This window comes from Temnothorax curvispinosus, unplaced genomic scaffold, assembly GCF_003070985.1.
Source record: "Temnothorax curvispinosus isolate PA1 unplaced genomic scaffold, ASM307098v1 QBEX01000259.1, whole genome shotgun sequence".
In the NCBI taxonomy this organism is placed as follows: Eukaryota; Metazoa; Arthropoda; class Insecta; order Hymenoptera; family Formicidae; genus Temnothorax; species Temnothorax curvispinosus.
Genome location: NW_020210039.1, coordinates 1 through 15,711, shown reverse-complemented (window position 1 = coordinate 15,711; position 15,711 = coordinate 1). Strand labels below are relative to the sequence as shown.

General features: G+C 38.0%; 2 protein-coding genes across 2 annotated transcripts; both read right to left on the bottom strand.

Moving 5' to 3' along the window:
* Positions 1–7,608: 7,608 nt before the first annotated feature.
* Positions 7,609–8,772, bottom strand: LOC112451948 (uncharacterized protein K02A2.6-like). Its single transcript, XM_025011885.1, has one exon. The coding sequence runs from the start codon at positions 8,770–8,772 to the stop codon at positions 7,609–7,611; it is 1,164 nt and encodes a 387-aa protein (XP_024867653.1).
* A 1,049-nt stretch (positions 8,773–9,821) lies between these two features.
* LOC112451941 (uncharacterized protein K02A2.6-like) lies at positions 9,822–11,530 on the bottom strand. The gene is made up of 2 exons (XM_025011873.1): positions 10,241–11,530; positions 9,822–10,154 (listed from the first exon to the last, which is right to left on the bottom strand). The coding sequence occupies exons 1-2, from the start codon at positions 11,528–11,530 to the stop codon at positions 9,822–9,824; spliced, it is 1,623 nt and encodes a 540-aa protein (XP_024867641.1).
* Positions 11,531–15,711: the final 4,181 nt, after the last annotated feature.

Genomic DNA, 15,711 nt, shown 5'->3' with positions numbered 1-15,711 from the left:
GCACTGTGTCCGATTGCAACCACCGTGTGTCCGTTTCCTACTGTGTCCGATCGACACTGTGTCCGATCCGCACTGTGTCCGTTTCCTACTGTGTCCGATCCGCACTGTGTCCAATCCGCACTGTGTCCGATTGCAACCACTGTGTGTCCGTTTCCTACTGTGTCCGATCGACACTGTGTCCGATTCATTCAACCTGCTGTGTCCGATTTATTCTGTGCGCAACTGGGACTCACTCGCGGGGGCATATGCGCATGCTCAGTGGCCGCACGCGCATGCTCCGTAGCCACACGCAGTTGAATGCACGAATTTTGAAATTAGCGAACTTAAACAAATGAAGCACAACAATGTTATTTTCAGACACGCGACACGCAATCGCACGCTTGACGCCACGCAACATACATAAAAAAAAAACGTCAATTTTTTTTAGATTTTTAAAATCAGTATTTTCAAAGTTATTAAAGATCGAAAATTGCATCAAATCGCTGAAAATTGGCCAAACACTCTCATTAAAATATCAATATCTCCGCGGTTTTATGCTATTCACAGACTTTGGCATGGGCTCATTTTGAAGCTTTCGAACGTCGCTTCAATTTCGTGTAATTGAATTTTAACAAAAAAATTTTGGTTAATTGTTATAAACAATTAAATTTTCAAAGGTGATTTTGAAACATTATTTAGAAACATTATCAACATCGACGTGGAATTTTTTACCGAAGAGCAATATCGAGCTGAAACTATCAAATTGCAAGCTCGTTTTGATCAGGCCAGGCCCGTGCGTGGGACACTCACGTTGCATTCTTTTTTATCAAGATCAAAAAGTGAACTGATTGTAAAACAATTCTCGGCAGGAACGCAAGAGCAAGTTGCTGTAGTTCGTAAATAAAATACTTATTTGGTTTTCTCAAATACTTGTCGAGGTGTTGTTGAATTACCCTGTTCAATCCCGAACACAATTCCTTTCCTGCACGCAAGTTTTATGAGCGCGCCAGGACAGCAGCGTGGTTACTTGTTTTTTTTCGCATAGTGTCCATTTGTTTTCCATTCTGAAACTTACCAGTTTTGTAGAAAATTAACTAACGAACAAACTCGTATTTTTTTCAACATTCTACTGTAGTGGTAAGTTATGAAAAATCACCTTTGAAAATTTAATTGTTTATAACAATTAACCAAAAATTTTCTTGTTAAAATTCAATTACAGGAAATCGAAGCGACGTTTGAGAGCTTCAAAATGAGCCTATGCCGAAGTCTGTAAGTAGCATAAAACCGGAGATATTGATATTTTAATGAGTGTTTGTCCAATTTTCAGCGATTTGCTGCAATTTTTTATCTTTAATATCTTTGAAAATACCGTTTTTAAAAATCTAAAAAAAATACCGGCGCTTTTATTTGGAAGTATAGAACGTATTAAAAAATTATTATCTAGTATTTCAAACATCATCTTTCGAAGGTGTCCCCCTTGACGTGTTTTCGCTCATATTGGCAATTTTTTTTAAATTTTATTATATTCTTCAGTCTTTTCTACCCCTATTTCATATATATATATATATATATATATATATATATATATAATATATATATATGTATAAATATTATATATATATATATATATATATATATATATTTGTTAGGAGTACGTACATATATAGAAACCTAATAAAGCTGGGTCTAACCAAATCTTAAAGTATTATATATGAAATAGGGGTAGAAAAAACTGAAGAATATAATGGAATTAGAAAACTTATACACTTTTAATGATGCTCTATATAAGAATACATGTATAACTTATACTCTATTTAGACATAAATCGGTATCCCCGGATCGACGACAAATTCATGTCCATACAAGATCTTCCCAGTGTTAAGTATTTTCTTGCAGAAATCGGTAACCCCTTCCCCGATTCTCGCCAAAGTAAATGCCAACCTTCCTTTAATGATATTCTATATAAGATTACATGTACAACTTTACATTTTTTTTAAACATAAATCGGTAACCCCTTCAAACATTGACGCCAAATTCAATACCGGTACTTTCCTAAAAAAAATTTAGCTCAAATCACAAAATGTATGGAAATTAGAACAAACACGGAAATTTGTTAAAACAGAAATCGGAGTAACCCCTTCACCAATCATCACCAAATTCAATACCTTCCTTTAATGACACTCTATCCATAAAAAAATAAATTTCAACTTGATATCACAAAATTTATGAAAATTAGAGCAATCACGGAGATTTGTTAAAATAGAAATTGGTAACCACTTTTGGATACTTTAGAGACTTTAGAAAGAAAATGGGACTCTATAAGCTATCGAATGACACCTTATTTATTACTCTACAATTATTTTAATTATTCTTTATTTCTCTCCTCTTCTGGGGCTAAAAAGGCGCTTTTTTTTTCCTCTCGTAAAAACGGTCCCAAAAACTTTTACATCTTGCTTCATTTCTCCCTCCTGGTCATTGAGTGACCTCACATCATGTTTCCCTTCCCTTTGTTTTCCATCCGGCACTCTTCTGGCCATCTCCTTCAGCTTCCCTTAATTCAGCACTCCTAGAACTCCCTCCTTCCTGTCGCGGCTCTTCCCTTCTTTCCAGCTCTCTCTCTCCTCGTGTTCGACGCCTTCCTTCTTTTTTACTTTACCTTTACTCTGAAAATAAAGGTATTAATCCTACATCTTATTTCCTTTTCCTCCTCCTCTTCTTCTCTCTTAACGCTTCCCTCTCTATCTCCCTTCCTCTCTCCTTTCTATCTTACATTCTTCTTACTCTCTTTTCTTCCTATCGTCTTCTTTCTCGTCCGAATTCATTACAGATTCTCCTCCATCCTTTTCGCAATCTCATCCTCCGGGGTCCCTCATCTCCATCGATTTGTTCTCATCTATTTTTACCCTTAATCTGCTCCCTTCTTTTTTTCTTGCATCTAGTACCTTCCACTTATCCTCTTTATTCTCCATCTTTACTATTATCGTCACCCAGTCTCTTTTCTGACCCTATCACGCTTATTTCTTTCACCTCCACCTTCACTTTTAATCCTTCCGAAAACAATTCCTTCACCTTCTTCCAATTTGATTCTTCCCCATCCATCTCTCTTTCTCGATCCGTATTATTACGTCTTATTATCATCTTCTTTCTTTTCTCGTCGTCGTTCCTTTCATACTCTTCTGCCTACCATTTCCTCTTACCAAACTTACACTTACTCTCTTCACTGTCATCTCTCTTCCTTTTGCCCGCGCTCTGCTCTATCCTATACACCTTCCTTTTTAATCTCTTTACTTTTTCCTTCAATTTTTTTATCTCTTCATCTTTTCTTTTACTGTCCTTTTTAAACTCCTTTATCATCTCCCATACTTTCTCTTCTACTATCTTTTCTATCGCTTTTTTTCTATTATAATCTTTCCTCTGCACTCCATCCTTCTTTCCACCGTTTTCCCCTCTTTCTCCCTTTAGGTTATCTGTAACAAGAAAGTTGAATTTACTTTATTTCACTTGCTCTACCTTCCTCTCTCGCCCCTTTCATTTCGGCCTTGCCCGCCCCATTCTTCCTTCTCCTTTCTCTCTTCTACTTACATTCGTACTATCCTCCACTTCTCTATTCTCGTTCCGCGTTCTTAATCTCTCCAGCTAATACGTACCTATACCTCATGCTTACGCACTCTAATGGCATGTGTCCTGCCTCGATCGCCATCACCATCGATTCTCCTATCGATCCGCCTCGGATTTCCCTTCTTATCGACTCGCTAAGTTTTCTCCGCGTTATCCATGGTCGATACCTCTTTGTCGGTATCTCGCCTCTCCACTTTACCAACTCATCCGTGTCGCCGGGCCCCTTGCTCTTGCTTCCTCCTGGCCCTTCGAGTCCGCTCACCCTTACGGCCGCCCCGGCGCCTCCACGCCGACACTCCCGCCAGGAGTAAGCAGCTTCGCCTTCTTCCCCTCTCCCTTTTCTCCCGGTCATCTTCCACCTTTTCCGCCTCTCCCTTGCTCCTTATCTACCAGCAGCCGGCCTCTCCGCCTCCTCTCTCTCCCCGTCACACTCGATCACATCTTCTGCCGTACCGTTCCACCACATTACCACACCTGCTGCATGTGCATCCCCGCGTTCTTCTCCTTTCCTTTCACCTCCGTCCTCTCCCGTCCTGAACCTTGCTCCTCTCTCTGCATCTTCTCTCCAAAGTCCACCGTCAACATAACCTTTCTCTCAGCCCTCCTAATCTCCAACAGATTTCTGTCGTCCCGCTTTACTTTCGACCTCGCCTCCACTTACTCCACCTTCTTTCGGCTTCCTTCACGCCTTTCTTCTTCCACCTACTCTATGATTATTAGTTTCAAAGATATAAACGTTCAAAGTGTGACATGTTTTCGTTGCGTCTGTGCTCCTGGATTTACCACCTACTTACTGTCGACAAAGACGTAATTCTACGTCAAAAATTATGTAATTTGTTTGTGATCTGGATTGCCTGGAGATCGGTATTACCTCTTGACGATATATGATGCGGTTGTAAATGACAACGCTTTTAAACAAGGAACACCCTTTATTATAATGTGCACGAGCGGAAGTGACACACGCGAGAGCTGAGCTGAATCTGAGGTCGATAATGCGCGGGTCGATAGAGTCCACGCTACAAAACTTAAAAACGCCATCTATTGAGATCGCATAAACTAATGTTTCGCAATCACAGTTATCCACAGGCGACCGCGACATACAAACGTACGAACTACTAGTTCGGAACAAATTATATTTTTGAATTCTATGGAAAGAAACAGCTTAGTTTTGTCCAAAACATTCCTTTTGTCAGATGCTTTTATTAAAATCTATCTATTTTATTTTAATCCATGATCTCTTTATGCATATGCTTATGCACTTATGCAAGTTTGTCTGGATACACCTTAAAAAAGCAGCGCCAAGTTTTTTACAAGAAAAATTTATTTATTTTATTTTAATTAAATATTTTTATTTTATAATGTTACTTCTTTAATTTTTTGTGATTAAAATGATTCTTTGTAATATTATAATTTTATCAAGGAAAATTAAAACTACTACCACTTGGGTTGATAGAAAGACCCTTAGGAATACAAAGATACATACCACTTGGGTTAAGTTAGATAAAACAATTTTGTTTTATTTTTTAAGAGTAGTTGCACTACAATTATTTTTCAAAGCAATATATATATTCTCTTTGTAGTTGGCCTAATTTAAAGATTTCATATATTTTTTTGAAATAACATATCACTTAGGTTGAGTTAGGTAACGCAATTTTGTGATATAATTTTGTTAAGGAAAAATAAGGCTAGTACCACTTAGGTTGGTACGTATTACTTGGATTGAGTTTGGTAACGCAATTTTGTGATATAATAATAATTTTGTTAAGGTATATATGTATACATGATAAGACTTCCGAATAGCCCCTACCTCCGAATTTGATAAAACTTGCAGGAGTTGTTGACTATTAGAGGACACGTTCATACTATAAAGGATTTTGTACGGAAACAAATAGGAACGGAGAAATTGGCGTCAAAAATTCAAAATTTGGTAAATGTTTAGAATTAAGGCCCCAACGAGAGATCAATTGAAAAGAGGTAAATTGTATGTATTTTGCTCCTTGAATCCAAAACTGTTGATAAAATTTGGGGGTCGCTTGTATTTGTTAAGATATCGTTAAGAAAATGAGAACCGTGAAATATATCAAAGTACATGTATGGACGGGGGGGGCTTCGCCCTCCTGCACCCCCCCATTGTGTGAGTAAACCTATGAGTGTGGGCAGGGGGGGCTCCGCCCGCCCTGCATCCGCCCGTGCACCTGGCGGTGTGGGTTGGGTTGATGGGATGGAGCGGGGGGGTGGGGTTTCGCACTCCTCCCATGGACACACCTTCGGCGTGCCCGGGTAGAAAATGTATTTTGCTTTAAACATAAGCGGGGGGGCTTCGCCCTCCTACACCCCCTATGCGTGCCCAAAAAAATTTTAAACAGTTAAATACTTTTAAAGCGCGTCATCTAACCTATGTAGATTAGTGACGCGCTTTAAACAGTTAAGTTAAATACTTTTAAAGCGCGTCATCTAACCTATGTAGTGTTTTTTTTTTCATTTTCTTAAAGATATCTTAAAAAATACAAGCAACCCCCAAATTTTATCAACAGTTTTGGATTTGAGGAGCAAAAATACATAGAATTTCTCTTTTCAATTGATTTTTCGTTGGAGACCTAATTGTAGACATTTACCAAATTTTGAATTTTTGACGCCAATTTCTCCGTTCCTATTTGTTTCCGTACAAAATCCTTTATGGTATGAACATGTCCTCTAATAATCAACAACTCCTGCAAGTTTCATCAAATTCGGAGGTAGGGGCTATTCGGAAGTTGAGCCGTATACCTATATATATTCTCTCTTTGTAATTGGCGCAGTATTAAAAGATTTCACATATTTTTTAAATAGATACCACTTGTTATTTAAGTCTTTTTTAAGTAGATATCACTTGGATTGAATAAAGTAACAATTTTATAATATAATAATTTTGTTAAAAAGAATTAAAGCTACTACCACCTAAGTTAGAATAGATTTTATTTATTTTTTAATTCAAAATTAATGATACTACTACTTAGTTTTTTCGAGGTAACAACTACGCGAGTACTTGGCGCCTTTTTTTTACCTTTTTTAAAAAAATTTATAGTTACATGAAGCATTTATTAGAGTCCCCCTAATCAAAGTCTAACCAACTTGCGAGAGAGAAAGAAATAAGTATAGACCTCTGTGAAGTTGTCCGGCCAATTTTACAGAGGTGTATATTTCTTTCTCTCTCGCAGAATTTTCCCAGAACTGCAAGTTGGCCAGACTCTGATTAAAGAGACTTTAGCATTTGCAAAATCAAAATTACAACACTCCCTTTCGATTTATTCAATTTATTAAATGTTTAAATTGTCCACCATGGACATTTATTTAGCCGAATTAACAAATTATTCCTAAAATTTGATAACATTCGTGAATCATTGAAGCGCAAGCGTAGCGTATCCTTGTGCTTCTTCTCACCCCACGTTTGCATTTCAGTGACTCCCGAAATGTTATCAAATGTAAGGAATAAATTTTTAATTCGGCTAAATAAATGTTTGCAAGTCCATGATGGACAATTTAAACATTTAATAAATTGAATAAATCAGAAAGGAGTGTTGTAATTTTGATTTCGTAAATGCTTCATGTATCATATTTTTTAAATAAAAACATCTGATAAAGAAATGTTTCGGACAAAACTAAGCTATTTTCTTTTATAGAATTCAAAAATATAATTTTTTATAGGAGTATTATGTACGTGAGCAGGTAGTAAGTCACACAAAGTATACAATAAGTCGTCTTTATTGCGTGCGAGGCAGCGGTCATGCGACCGAGTCGGCTGTTACAATATGTCTGCCCGAAGGCTCTCATTCTTTTTGGCGGGACCGAAAACTCATTATCGTGCCCTCTTGCGGTTGCACTCTTATGGCTATCGTGCCCTCTCGCGGTTGCACTCTCAGGGCGGTTTATTCAACTTACGAACATAACAGTTTCTTCCCTCTCTTAGGAAATACTTACAACTAGTTACATTAAGAAGTTATAAGTATAACGCAACATCCTGAACTAAACTATTTACAGGTCAAGCTTCTCAGGAGCCTTCCTTGTTCGCTTAGACCTACGTAATTCTACAGTCTTAGGTATTTCTGCTTTGGCTTCTAAGTCTTTATCGAGAGCTATCTCGGGTGCGGTTATTACATTAGGGGGTACAGTTTCCAACTCCCTATTCTTAGGCCTATCCTCCGTATTCCGTTCGGTCGGACGCTCGTCGGCTACGCTTTCTGTTCCGCTTTCCGAAACCTGATCTCGATCTAGCAACCTTGGTATATCGCATTCGCATTTCTGACTCCGTTGGGTGAGAGGCTCTGGCTGTAGTAACTGATCGCTTGCTATGTTCTCTCCTATCTTTCGTATCTGATCAATATGTTTTCTCCTGATTTTACCGTCATCCAACCGTATCGTATATATAAGTTTTCCTAACTTTTGTACAACTCTACCAAATTTCCACTTATCCTCGTGAATATAGTCTCTAACCGCCACTCTTTCCCCCTCCGCGAAGTTTCTAATCCCTTGTTCGCTCATCGCTTCTTGCTTTACATGCTCGATGGCTGGTTTCAAAAGATCTAAACGTGTACGTAAGTTATTCCGATTGAGAAAAAGTGTTGCTGGGGGTTTGTTGGTTACGCTGTGTGGTGTAATTCTGTATTGTAGGAGGAATTTACACAACATTATATCTTTCTCTTCATTAGTTCCTTGCCAGTGCAATGCTCTTAAACTTTGTTTTACTGTCCGTACGTATCGCTCTGCCATACCATTTGTAGCCGGATGGTATGATGGACTAAATTTGTGAAAAATACCATTTTCCTTCATAAAATTCCTAAATTCATGAGCCGTGAACTGTCTTCCACTGTCGCTAACTAGAACTTTAGGTAACCCGAATTGAGAGAAGATTCTACGACAAATTTGTATAGTAGTCGCAGTTGTCATATCTTTTGTTATGTAAATCTCTGGCCAACGCGAGTAAGCATCGATTAATATCAATAAGTATGTATTATAGAACGGACCCGCATAGTCTACATGAACCCTTTGAAACGGTTCCGTAGTTTTTTCCCATGGATGCAACGTGACTTTACTAGGGTCGTTCCTAATTTTATTACATTCAAAACAATTTTTCGCTAATTGTTCTATATCTTTTGTGTAGTTAGGCCACCATATGTAACTTCTAGACATGAGCTTCATCTTAACTATTCCAAAATGAGCGGCATGAAGTTCCTCTAAAATTCTTTTTCGTAATGAGACAGGTATTACTGCTCTTTGGCCTCTTATAATGCATCCCGATTGTAGTGTAAATTCGACTTGATCTATATTAAATCTATTTTCCTTATGAACCGTATAACCCTCTTTCAAGCCTTGTAAGAGTGCTGCTAACGATTTATCGCGTTCAGTCTCACGAGCTAATTCTACACATGTAATAGGTAACGTCTCAATTGAGTTAATTTCCGCGCAATCTGCTTCCTCAAATCCGTACGTTTTAACCGGGCGTAGGGGTAATCTAGACATTGCATCCGCGTTTGCGTTGTCTTCTGATTTTTTATACTTAATTTGAAAATCAAATGCTTGCAAAAAAATTGCATAGTGTTGCATGCGTGCGGCAGAGAACACTGGAAGGCCATTAGTTGGAGAAAAAATTCGTACTAACGGTTTGTGATCCGTAATCAGCGTAAACTTCCTGCCATATAAGTAGTAATAAAATTTTTTTACTCCGTAAATGATTGCATAAGCTTCCTTATCAATCTGTGAATATTTTTGCTGAGTCTCACTCAACATTTGTGAAGCGAATTGAATTGGCCGTTCTGTTCCGTCTGGGGAAATCTGCGAAAGTACCGCACCTACCGCGTAAGAGCTAGCGTCTGTTGCGAGTATTAACTGAAGTGTTGGGTCGAAGTGTGCCAGAACTTTGTCCGATTGTATTTCTTTCTTTACCGTATTAAATGCTTCCTGGCATTTTGTATTCCATTTAAAGGGTACATTATCTTTTAGCAAGTGATATAATGGGTGGAGTACTTTGCTTAGATTTTGAAAAAAACGACCGTAATAATTTACTAAACCCACGAAAGACTTTACTTTCGTTTTGTTAGTTGGTCTGGGAGCGTTTTGTATGGCCTCGATTTTACTGGTCGACTTACGCAGCCCTGTTCTATCTATTACGTAACCGCAATACTCAATTTTGTCTTGTAAAAACATGCATTTCTTTAAATTTACGCGAATGTTATGTTCGGATAATATTTTTAGTACCGCCTCAAGCCTTGTAAATGTACTTTCCTGTTAGGCGCTGTGATCCTGATATCATCCAAGAAAACTCCGACTCCCTCAATGCCCTGTAACAGATTTTCTATTTCGCGCTGCCATACTGCCGGCGCGCTAGCAACCCCATACATTAATCTACAGCTTTCGTAAAGTCCGAAGGGTGTATTAAGTACCAGACATTTCCTACTGTCTTCGCTTACTTCCAGTTGTAGGTACGCTTCCCGTAAGTCTAATTTTGAAAATTCCGTACCACCGTTCAGCGACGAAAACATTTCGTCAGTCGTTGGTAAAGGGTGCTGGTCCACGACCAAAAACTGTTTTATTGGTTTTTTTGGTTTTCAGGATTTATTGTAATTTTGAAATCCCCACATAAACGAATTCCCCCGTTTGACTTCGTTACCGGCACTATTGGTGTAGCCCAATCGGAATGTTGCACTTTACGCAATACCCCTTCTTTGACCAATTTATCAATTTCCTCCTTTACTTTAGGTAGCAATGCGTGAGCGATTTTTCGGCTTTTTGCGAACACGGGAGTAGTCCCCTCGCGTAATTTCAATTTAGCTTGTATACCTGTAATTTTCTCGATATTGTCCTGAAAAATTCGCGAATATTTCTTTAAAAGTGCTTGCACATCATCAGTATCTACTTGAGCGATCTCACCCAAATCTACATTTAATTGCCTGATCCATTCTCGGCCTAGTAAAGGTTTCCTTTTCCCCTTAACTACATACATTTCGAGGTTATTTGTAATACCCTTGTAACATACACTGACATTAGAAACTTCTAACATCTCAAGTTCCGTACCGCAATATGTAACTAGTCTAAGCGTAGTCGAATGTATCTGTACATCTTTGAAAAACTTCACGAATTGTTCTTTGCCTATAAGACTTACGGCTGCACCGCTATCTACTTCAAACTGAATATTGACTTTATTTACTTCAACGTTTACCATAAATTTCTCTCGAAATGTCGCATGCTCGGTGTCAGCCAGGCAAATTACTTCGATCTGATTCGTTTGATTACCATCTTTTTTCGCTTTCATGCATACTTTCTTTAAATGACCTTTTACTTGACAATAATTACAGATTACCTCTTTCTTATCGCAATTATTCGCTAAATGCTTATCTGAACCACATCTATAGCAAGTTTTGTTATTACTCTGACTTTTATTTTCTTTTGTGTCGACCTGAGTTTTACGATTTTTATTTGGGAATTTAACCTTACTCTGCTTCTTATTTGTATTTACGCTATTCACGCTCGCTGCGTTGGACTTCTGTAATTGTGCCGCATCCCGCGCCGAAACTTCCATACCGACTGCGATTTCTACTGCCTTGTCCACCGTGAGGTCTCTGCATTCGAGTAGGCGTCCTTGTATTCTTTCCGACCGCAGGCCGAAAACGAATTGGTTCCGCAGCGCCGTGCGCAAGTAGTCCCCGAATTTACAATGAAGCGCCGGCTTCTGGAGGGCCGCCATGTATTCCTGCGCTGTCTCCCCCTCTCCTTGGCGTCGTTGCAGAAATCGGAAATTTTCCGCTATTTCCAAAGGTTCCGGGTTGAAATGGTTCTTCATTATAGCCACCAATTCTTCGTATGTTTTTGTAGTCGGTTCCACCGGTGCCAATTTATCGCACAATAGGTTATATGTTTCTGGACCCAAGTAAATAGTCCCTTCTTGGTGGCACCGGCACATTGAACACTCCAAATGCACTTTCCAGTCTTTTCGTCCAACGGTTAAACGTTGTCTTTGACGCATCGAATGACTCAATAGAGAAAACTTGTTGGAACGTAGTGGTTTGCCCTGTATTCGGCATTTTGCACTAGTCGTATTTCGTACTGCGCAACAATGTATGTAGGAAGTCTGCAGTACTTGCACTTGGATTCGTAACGTCCTCGTCGCCACTTATTATGTACGCGAGCAGGTAGTAAGTCACACAAAGTATACAATAAGTCGTCTTTATTGCGTGCGAGGCAGCGGTCATGCGACCGAGTCGGCTGTTACAATATGTCTGCCCGAAGGCTCTCATTCTTTTTGGCGGGACCGGAAACTCACTATCGTGCCCTCTTGCGGTTGCACTCTTATGGCTATCGTGCCCTCTCGCGGTTGCACTTTCAGGGCGGTTTATTCAACTTACGAACATAACAAGGGGTTTTCATTAAAAATTTTAAAATTGATCTTTGTTTTACCCATGCAAAAAGGGTTAAAAGACCAACCTCTATTTCAGATTGAAGGCCCTTCAGATCCATACAATTCAAGATCTAAACCTTTAAAATCGATGAAATAGTTTTCGAGATATCGAGCTGTAAAGAGTTATGTGGAATACCCTGTACATAATGTTATATTGACACATATGATTGCAGGGTCATGACACTACAGCAATGAGTCTGTGCTTCATCTTTGCACTATTAGCTGAGCATAAGGACATTCAGGTATCTGTCAAGTATGAGTTGCCATTCCTGAACAAAAAATCAATTAATTCCACAAGTTATTTATTAAACATACAAAGTGTGACTAAAATAAGGAGACAAACTTTGGAGGCGAGTTTTCTACACCAAAACATGAAAAAAGTAGTAATTATGCAGAAATCTTCAGAAGGGCACTTAGAAGGGTGATTGAGATACAGCTCAAACAAATATTTATTAATGGAAAATGAAAGTAATATCTATTATTATTTAATATTATTTATTTTCAATTTTTAATTACAACAAATGTTCAAATTGTCTCCCATTCAATTCAATACACGCATAGACACGTCGGTTCATGGACTGCCACACTCTTTCAAAGATCTCGGAGCGGTTGCAAGTTGCGAATGGTTTCACAAGCAGCAAAGATGCATTGGCATATCATATCTTCGTTGTCGATTTGAACTTTATATAAACTAAGGACTTTAAGTGTCCTCAGTTAAAAATTTAAAGGATTGAGGTCGGGGAATCGTGGAGGCCATGCAACTGGTCCTGCTCTACTTATTTAGAAAAATTCTAATTCATCTCTATATAAATATATTAATATATATAATTATATAAAATTATATATAATTTTACGTGAGGAATCAGATATAATTTTATATAATTATATAGAAAAATATATATTTTATATAATTATATATTTTAATATATATTTATATACTATTATATAGGGGTGACGGCTGGTCTAGTGGGTAGAGCGCCAGATTCGTAATCCGGAGAACCGGGTTCGAATCCCGCTAGGCCTCGGAGGAAAAAAACCCTGCCCCCCCATTTAGCGGAGAAAAGTCTCCCTAGATGGAAAAACTGGGCTCCGTCTTTCGGAAGAAGACGTTAAACCGTTGGTCCACAGAAAGGTTCGGATAGGGTTAGGTACGTCCTTTCAAAACGCCCTTTAAGGCCCTCTGGGGTATATAAAGTAAATCTTTATCCTTATCCTTATATATACTATTATATATAAATATATATCTTAAAATTTTCTGATTTAAACAAAATTGTATATGCTTGTATATAAATATATCCCATATACAGCATGGAATATGCAAGAAATGTGGTATAAACAATCTATAAATATTTTAATATTCCACGGGTCATTCAGAATATTCTGTAGAAGTTCTATAAATATTCCATGAAATTTTGTCCATTCGGAATATGCATAGAATATTCTACAAATGTCTAATAAATATAGTACATTTAAAAAATGCATAGAATGTTCTATAAATATTTTGACAAATATAGAATATTTGGAATATTTACGGAACATTTTGTTAATATTCTTAAACATTTATAGCATGTGCTATGAATATTCTGAAAAACTTTTCTAGAATTGTTATGAATATTTCAATAATAATCTGTGAACATTGCAATGAACATGAAATATTCAGAATATTAATAGAATATTTTTTACATATTAGTAGAATATTTTTAAAATAATCTATAAACATTTTAGGAAAAATATTGAAAACATTCTAATTATTCTAGGAATATTTTGAAACATTATATAAATATTCTGGAAAGCATTAATAAAAACTTTTTAGAAATCCGAGACCCTTGCGAGCTAACGAAGGGGAAGCGTAACGAGACCGCGAGAGAGTCCCCAGGGGCCGTATTCTGTTCCGCTAAAATCCGCTTACCGACAACTGTCGGTGTCGGTGCGCAGCTTTTACACGATATGAAAAACCTGCGCAACGACACTTATCGAACCGACAGTTGACGGTAGGCAGGAACGGAATACGGGCCCAGGTAGGAAACGCCGATACTCGAGAAACGGCCCAAGACTGGCACGAGTGTCGGCTTGCCGACGTTTAATGCCCAAGCCTGGCCCAACTATTACCCAAATTTAAGTAGCCGAGGTTTGGCAAGCAAGTGCCGCCCAATATTGGGCCAAAGCTTAATAGCCAATCCTTATTCTTTATCATTATTATTAGATTTACAATTTTCTTTTTAAAAAAATAATTAAAAATATATAATTTTATAAAAAATTTTATAATGAGCCGGCACTGGTTTCTGACATTCACCCGACATTGAGAAATATTATATCATATATTTAATTCAAATTTTATTACTTTTTTTAAAGTGAATTTGTTTCTTAAGATGATTTTTGAAAAATTATATATTTGCGCTGGTTATGACATATGTAGACTATATATAACGCTTACATCAAATTAAGAAGTAGTCTATGTAAGGCAGTTGGCTCAGGTTCCGAGTTCGAATCTCACCAAGGTAAGTGTGTTTTTAAAATACGAGAAAATATTTATAATCATAGACTGCGTCTTAAGAAACAAATTTAGTTAAAAAATAGTAATAAAATATCGAAATAAATAATTTTTTTTTATGTCGGGTGAATATTAAATGTATACAGACATAGTATACAGTTTTAATGTTCCTAAAATAATCTATAAATGTTCTATAAATATCTTTTGCATATATAAAAAAATTATGGATTATGCGGAAAAATTTATAAAACATTTGTAGATTATTCGAGAATATTTACAGAAATTTCTAAGGACATTCAAAGCGGGACATTACACGTTCTTTGCACATTTATAGATCATTAATAGAAAATTCATGAATATTCTAAAGAATATTTATAGAACATTCATGGAATATTTCATGCTGTATGGGATATAAAAATATGTATACTTATATATAATTTTATATAATTTTATATAATTTTATATAAGAATCTAGATATAATTATATTAAATTATATAAAAAAATATATATTTATATATAATTATACATAATTTTATATGTTTATTGTGGCGGACAGCTGTCCGCCACGACGCGCGACGGTGCGCGCGCGACGACGGCAGTAAGACGGGAGGCGCGCGGCGCGAGCAGCGGCACGGTATCGATCGGCCGGGCAGTTCAACGCGCGCCCGCTACGCGGCGCATCGCCGGTCGATTCTCTCGTAAGAAAGATTCGACATCGACCTTTATATAAGGGGCAACCCAGCGGGGTTTCTCCAGCGATCAGCTCACCAGTCAAGGTGTGCTACTACCAAGGCCCCTGACATAATCTCTTTTGGAGACGGAGCGTGCTCTTCAAGGCCTCCGTTTGATACGGAGCGAGCTCATTCCGGGCCTTTGTTTACACCTGCTTTGCAGGGTATTAACTCTCCGCGGTAAGAGTCGACAGACTCCCTGCCGTGGAAAGTTTTCCTGGGTCGTTTACGACCCAGCTCATCGGACAACACCGAGACCAAGGCGCTGCCTTCTCCAACTCCGATTCCAACTCCGATTCCGACTCCGATTCCTGCACCTGGGACCACGACGAAGGGTCTGTCTTCCTGATCTCCAAGGTGGATACTTTCCTCCCGTGAAAGCCACACCTCATCAACCGGCCAACTCGAGTACCACACATCTAACTCCAACCGGAGCACTCTGTGGTGACGCACTCACTGGCCT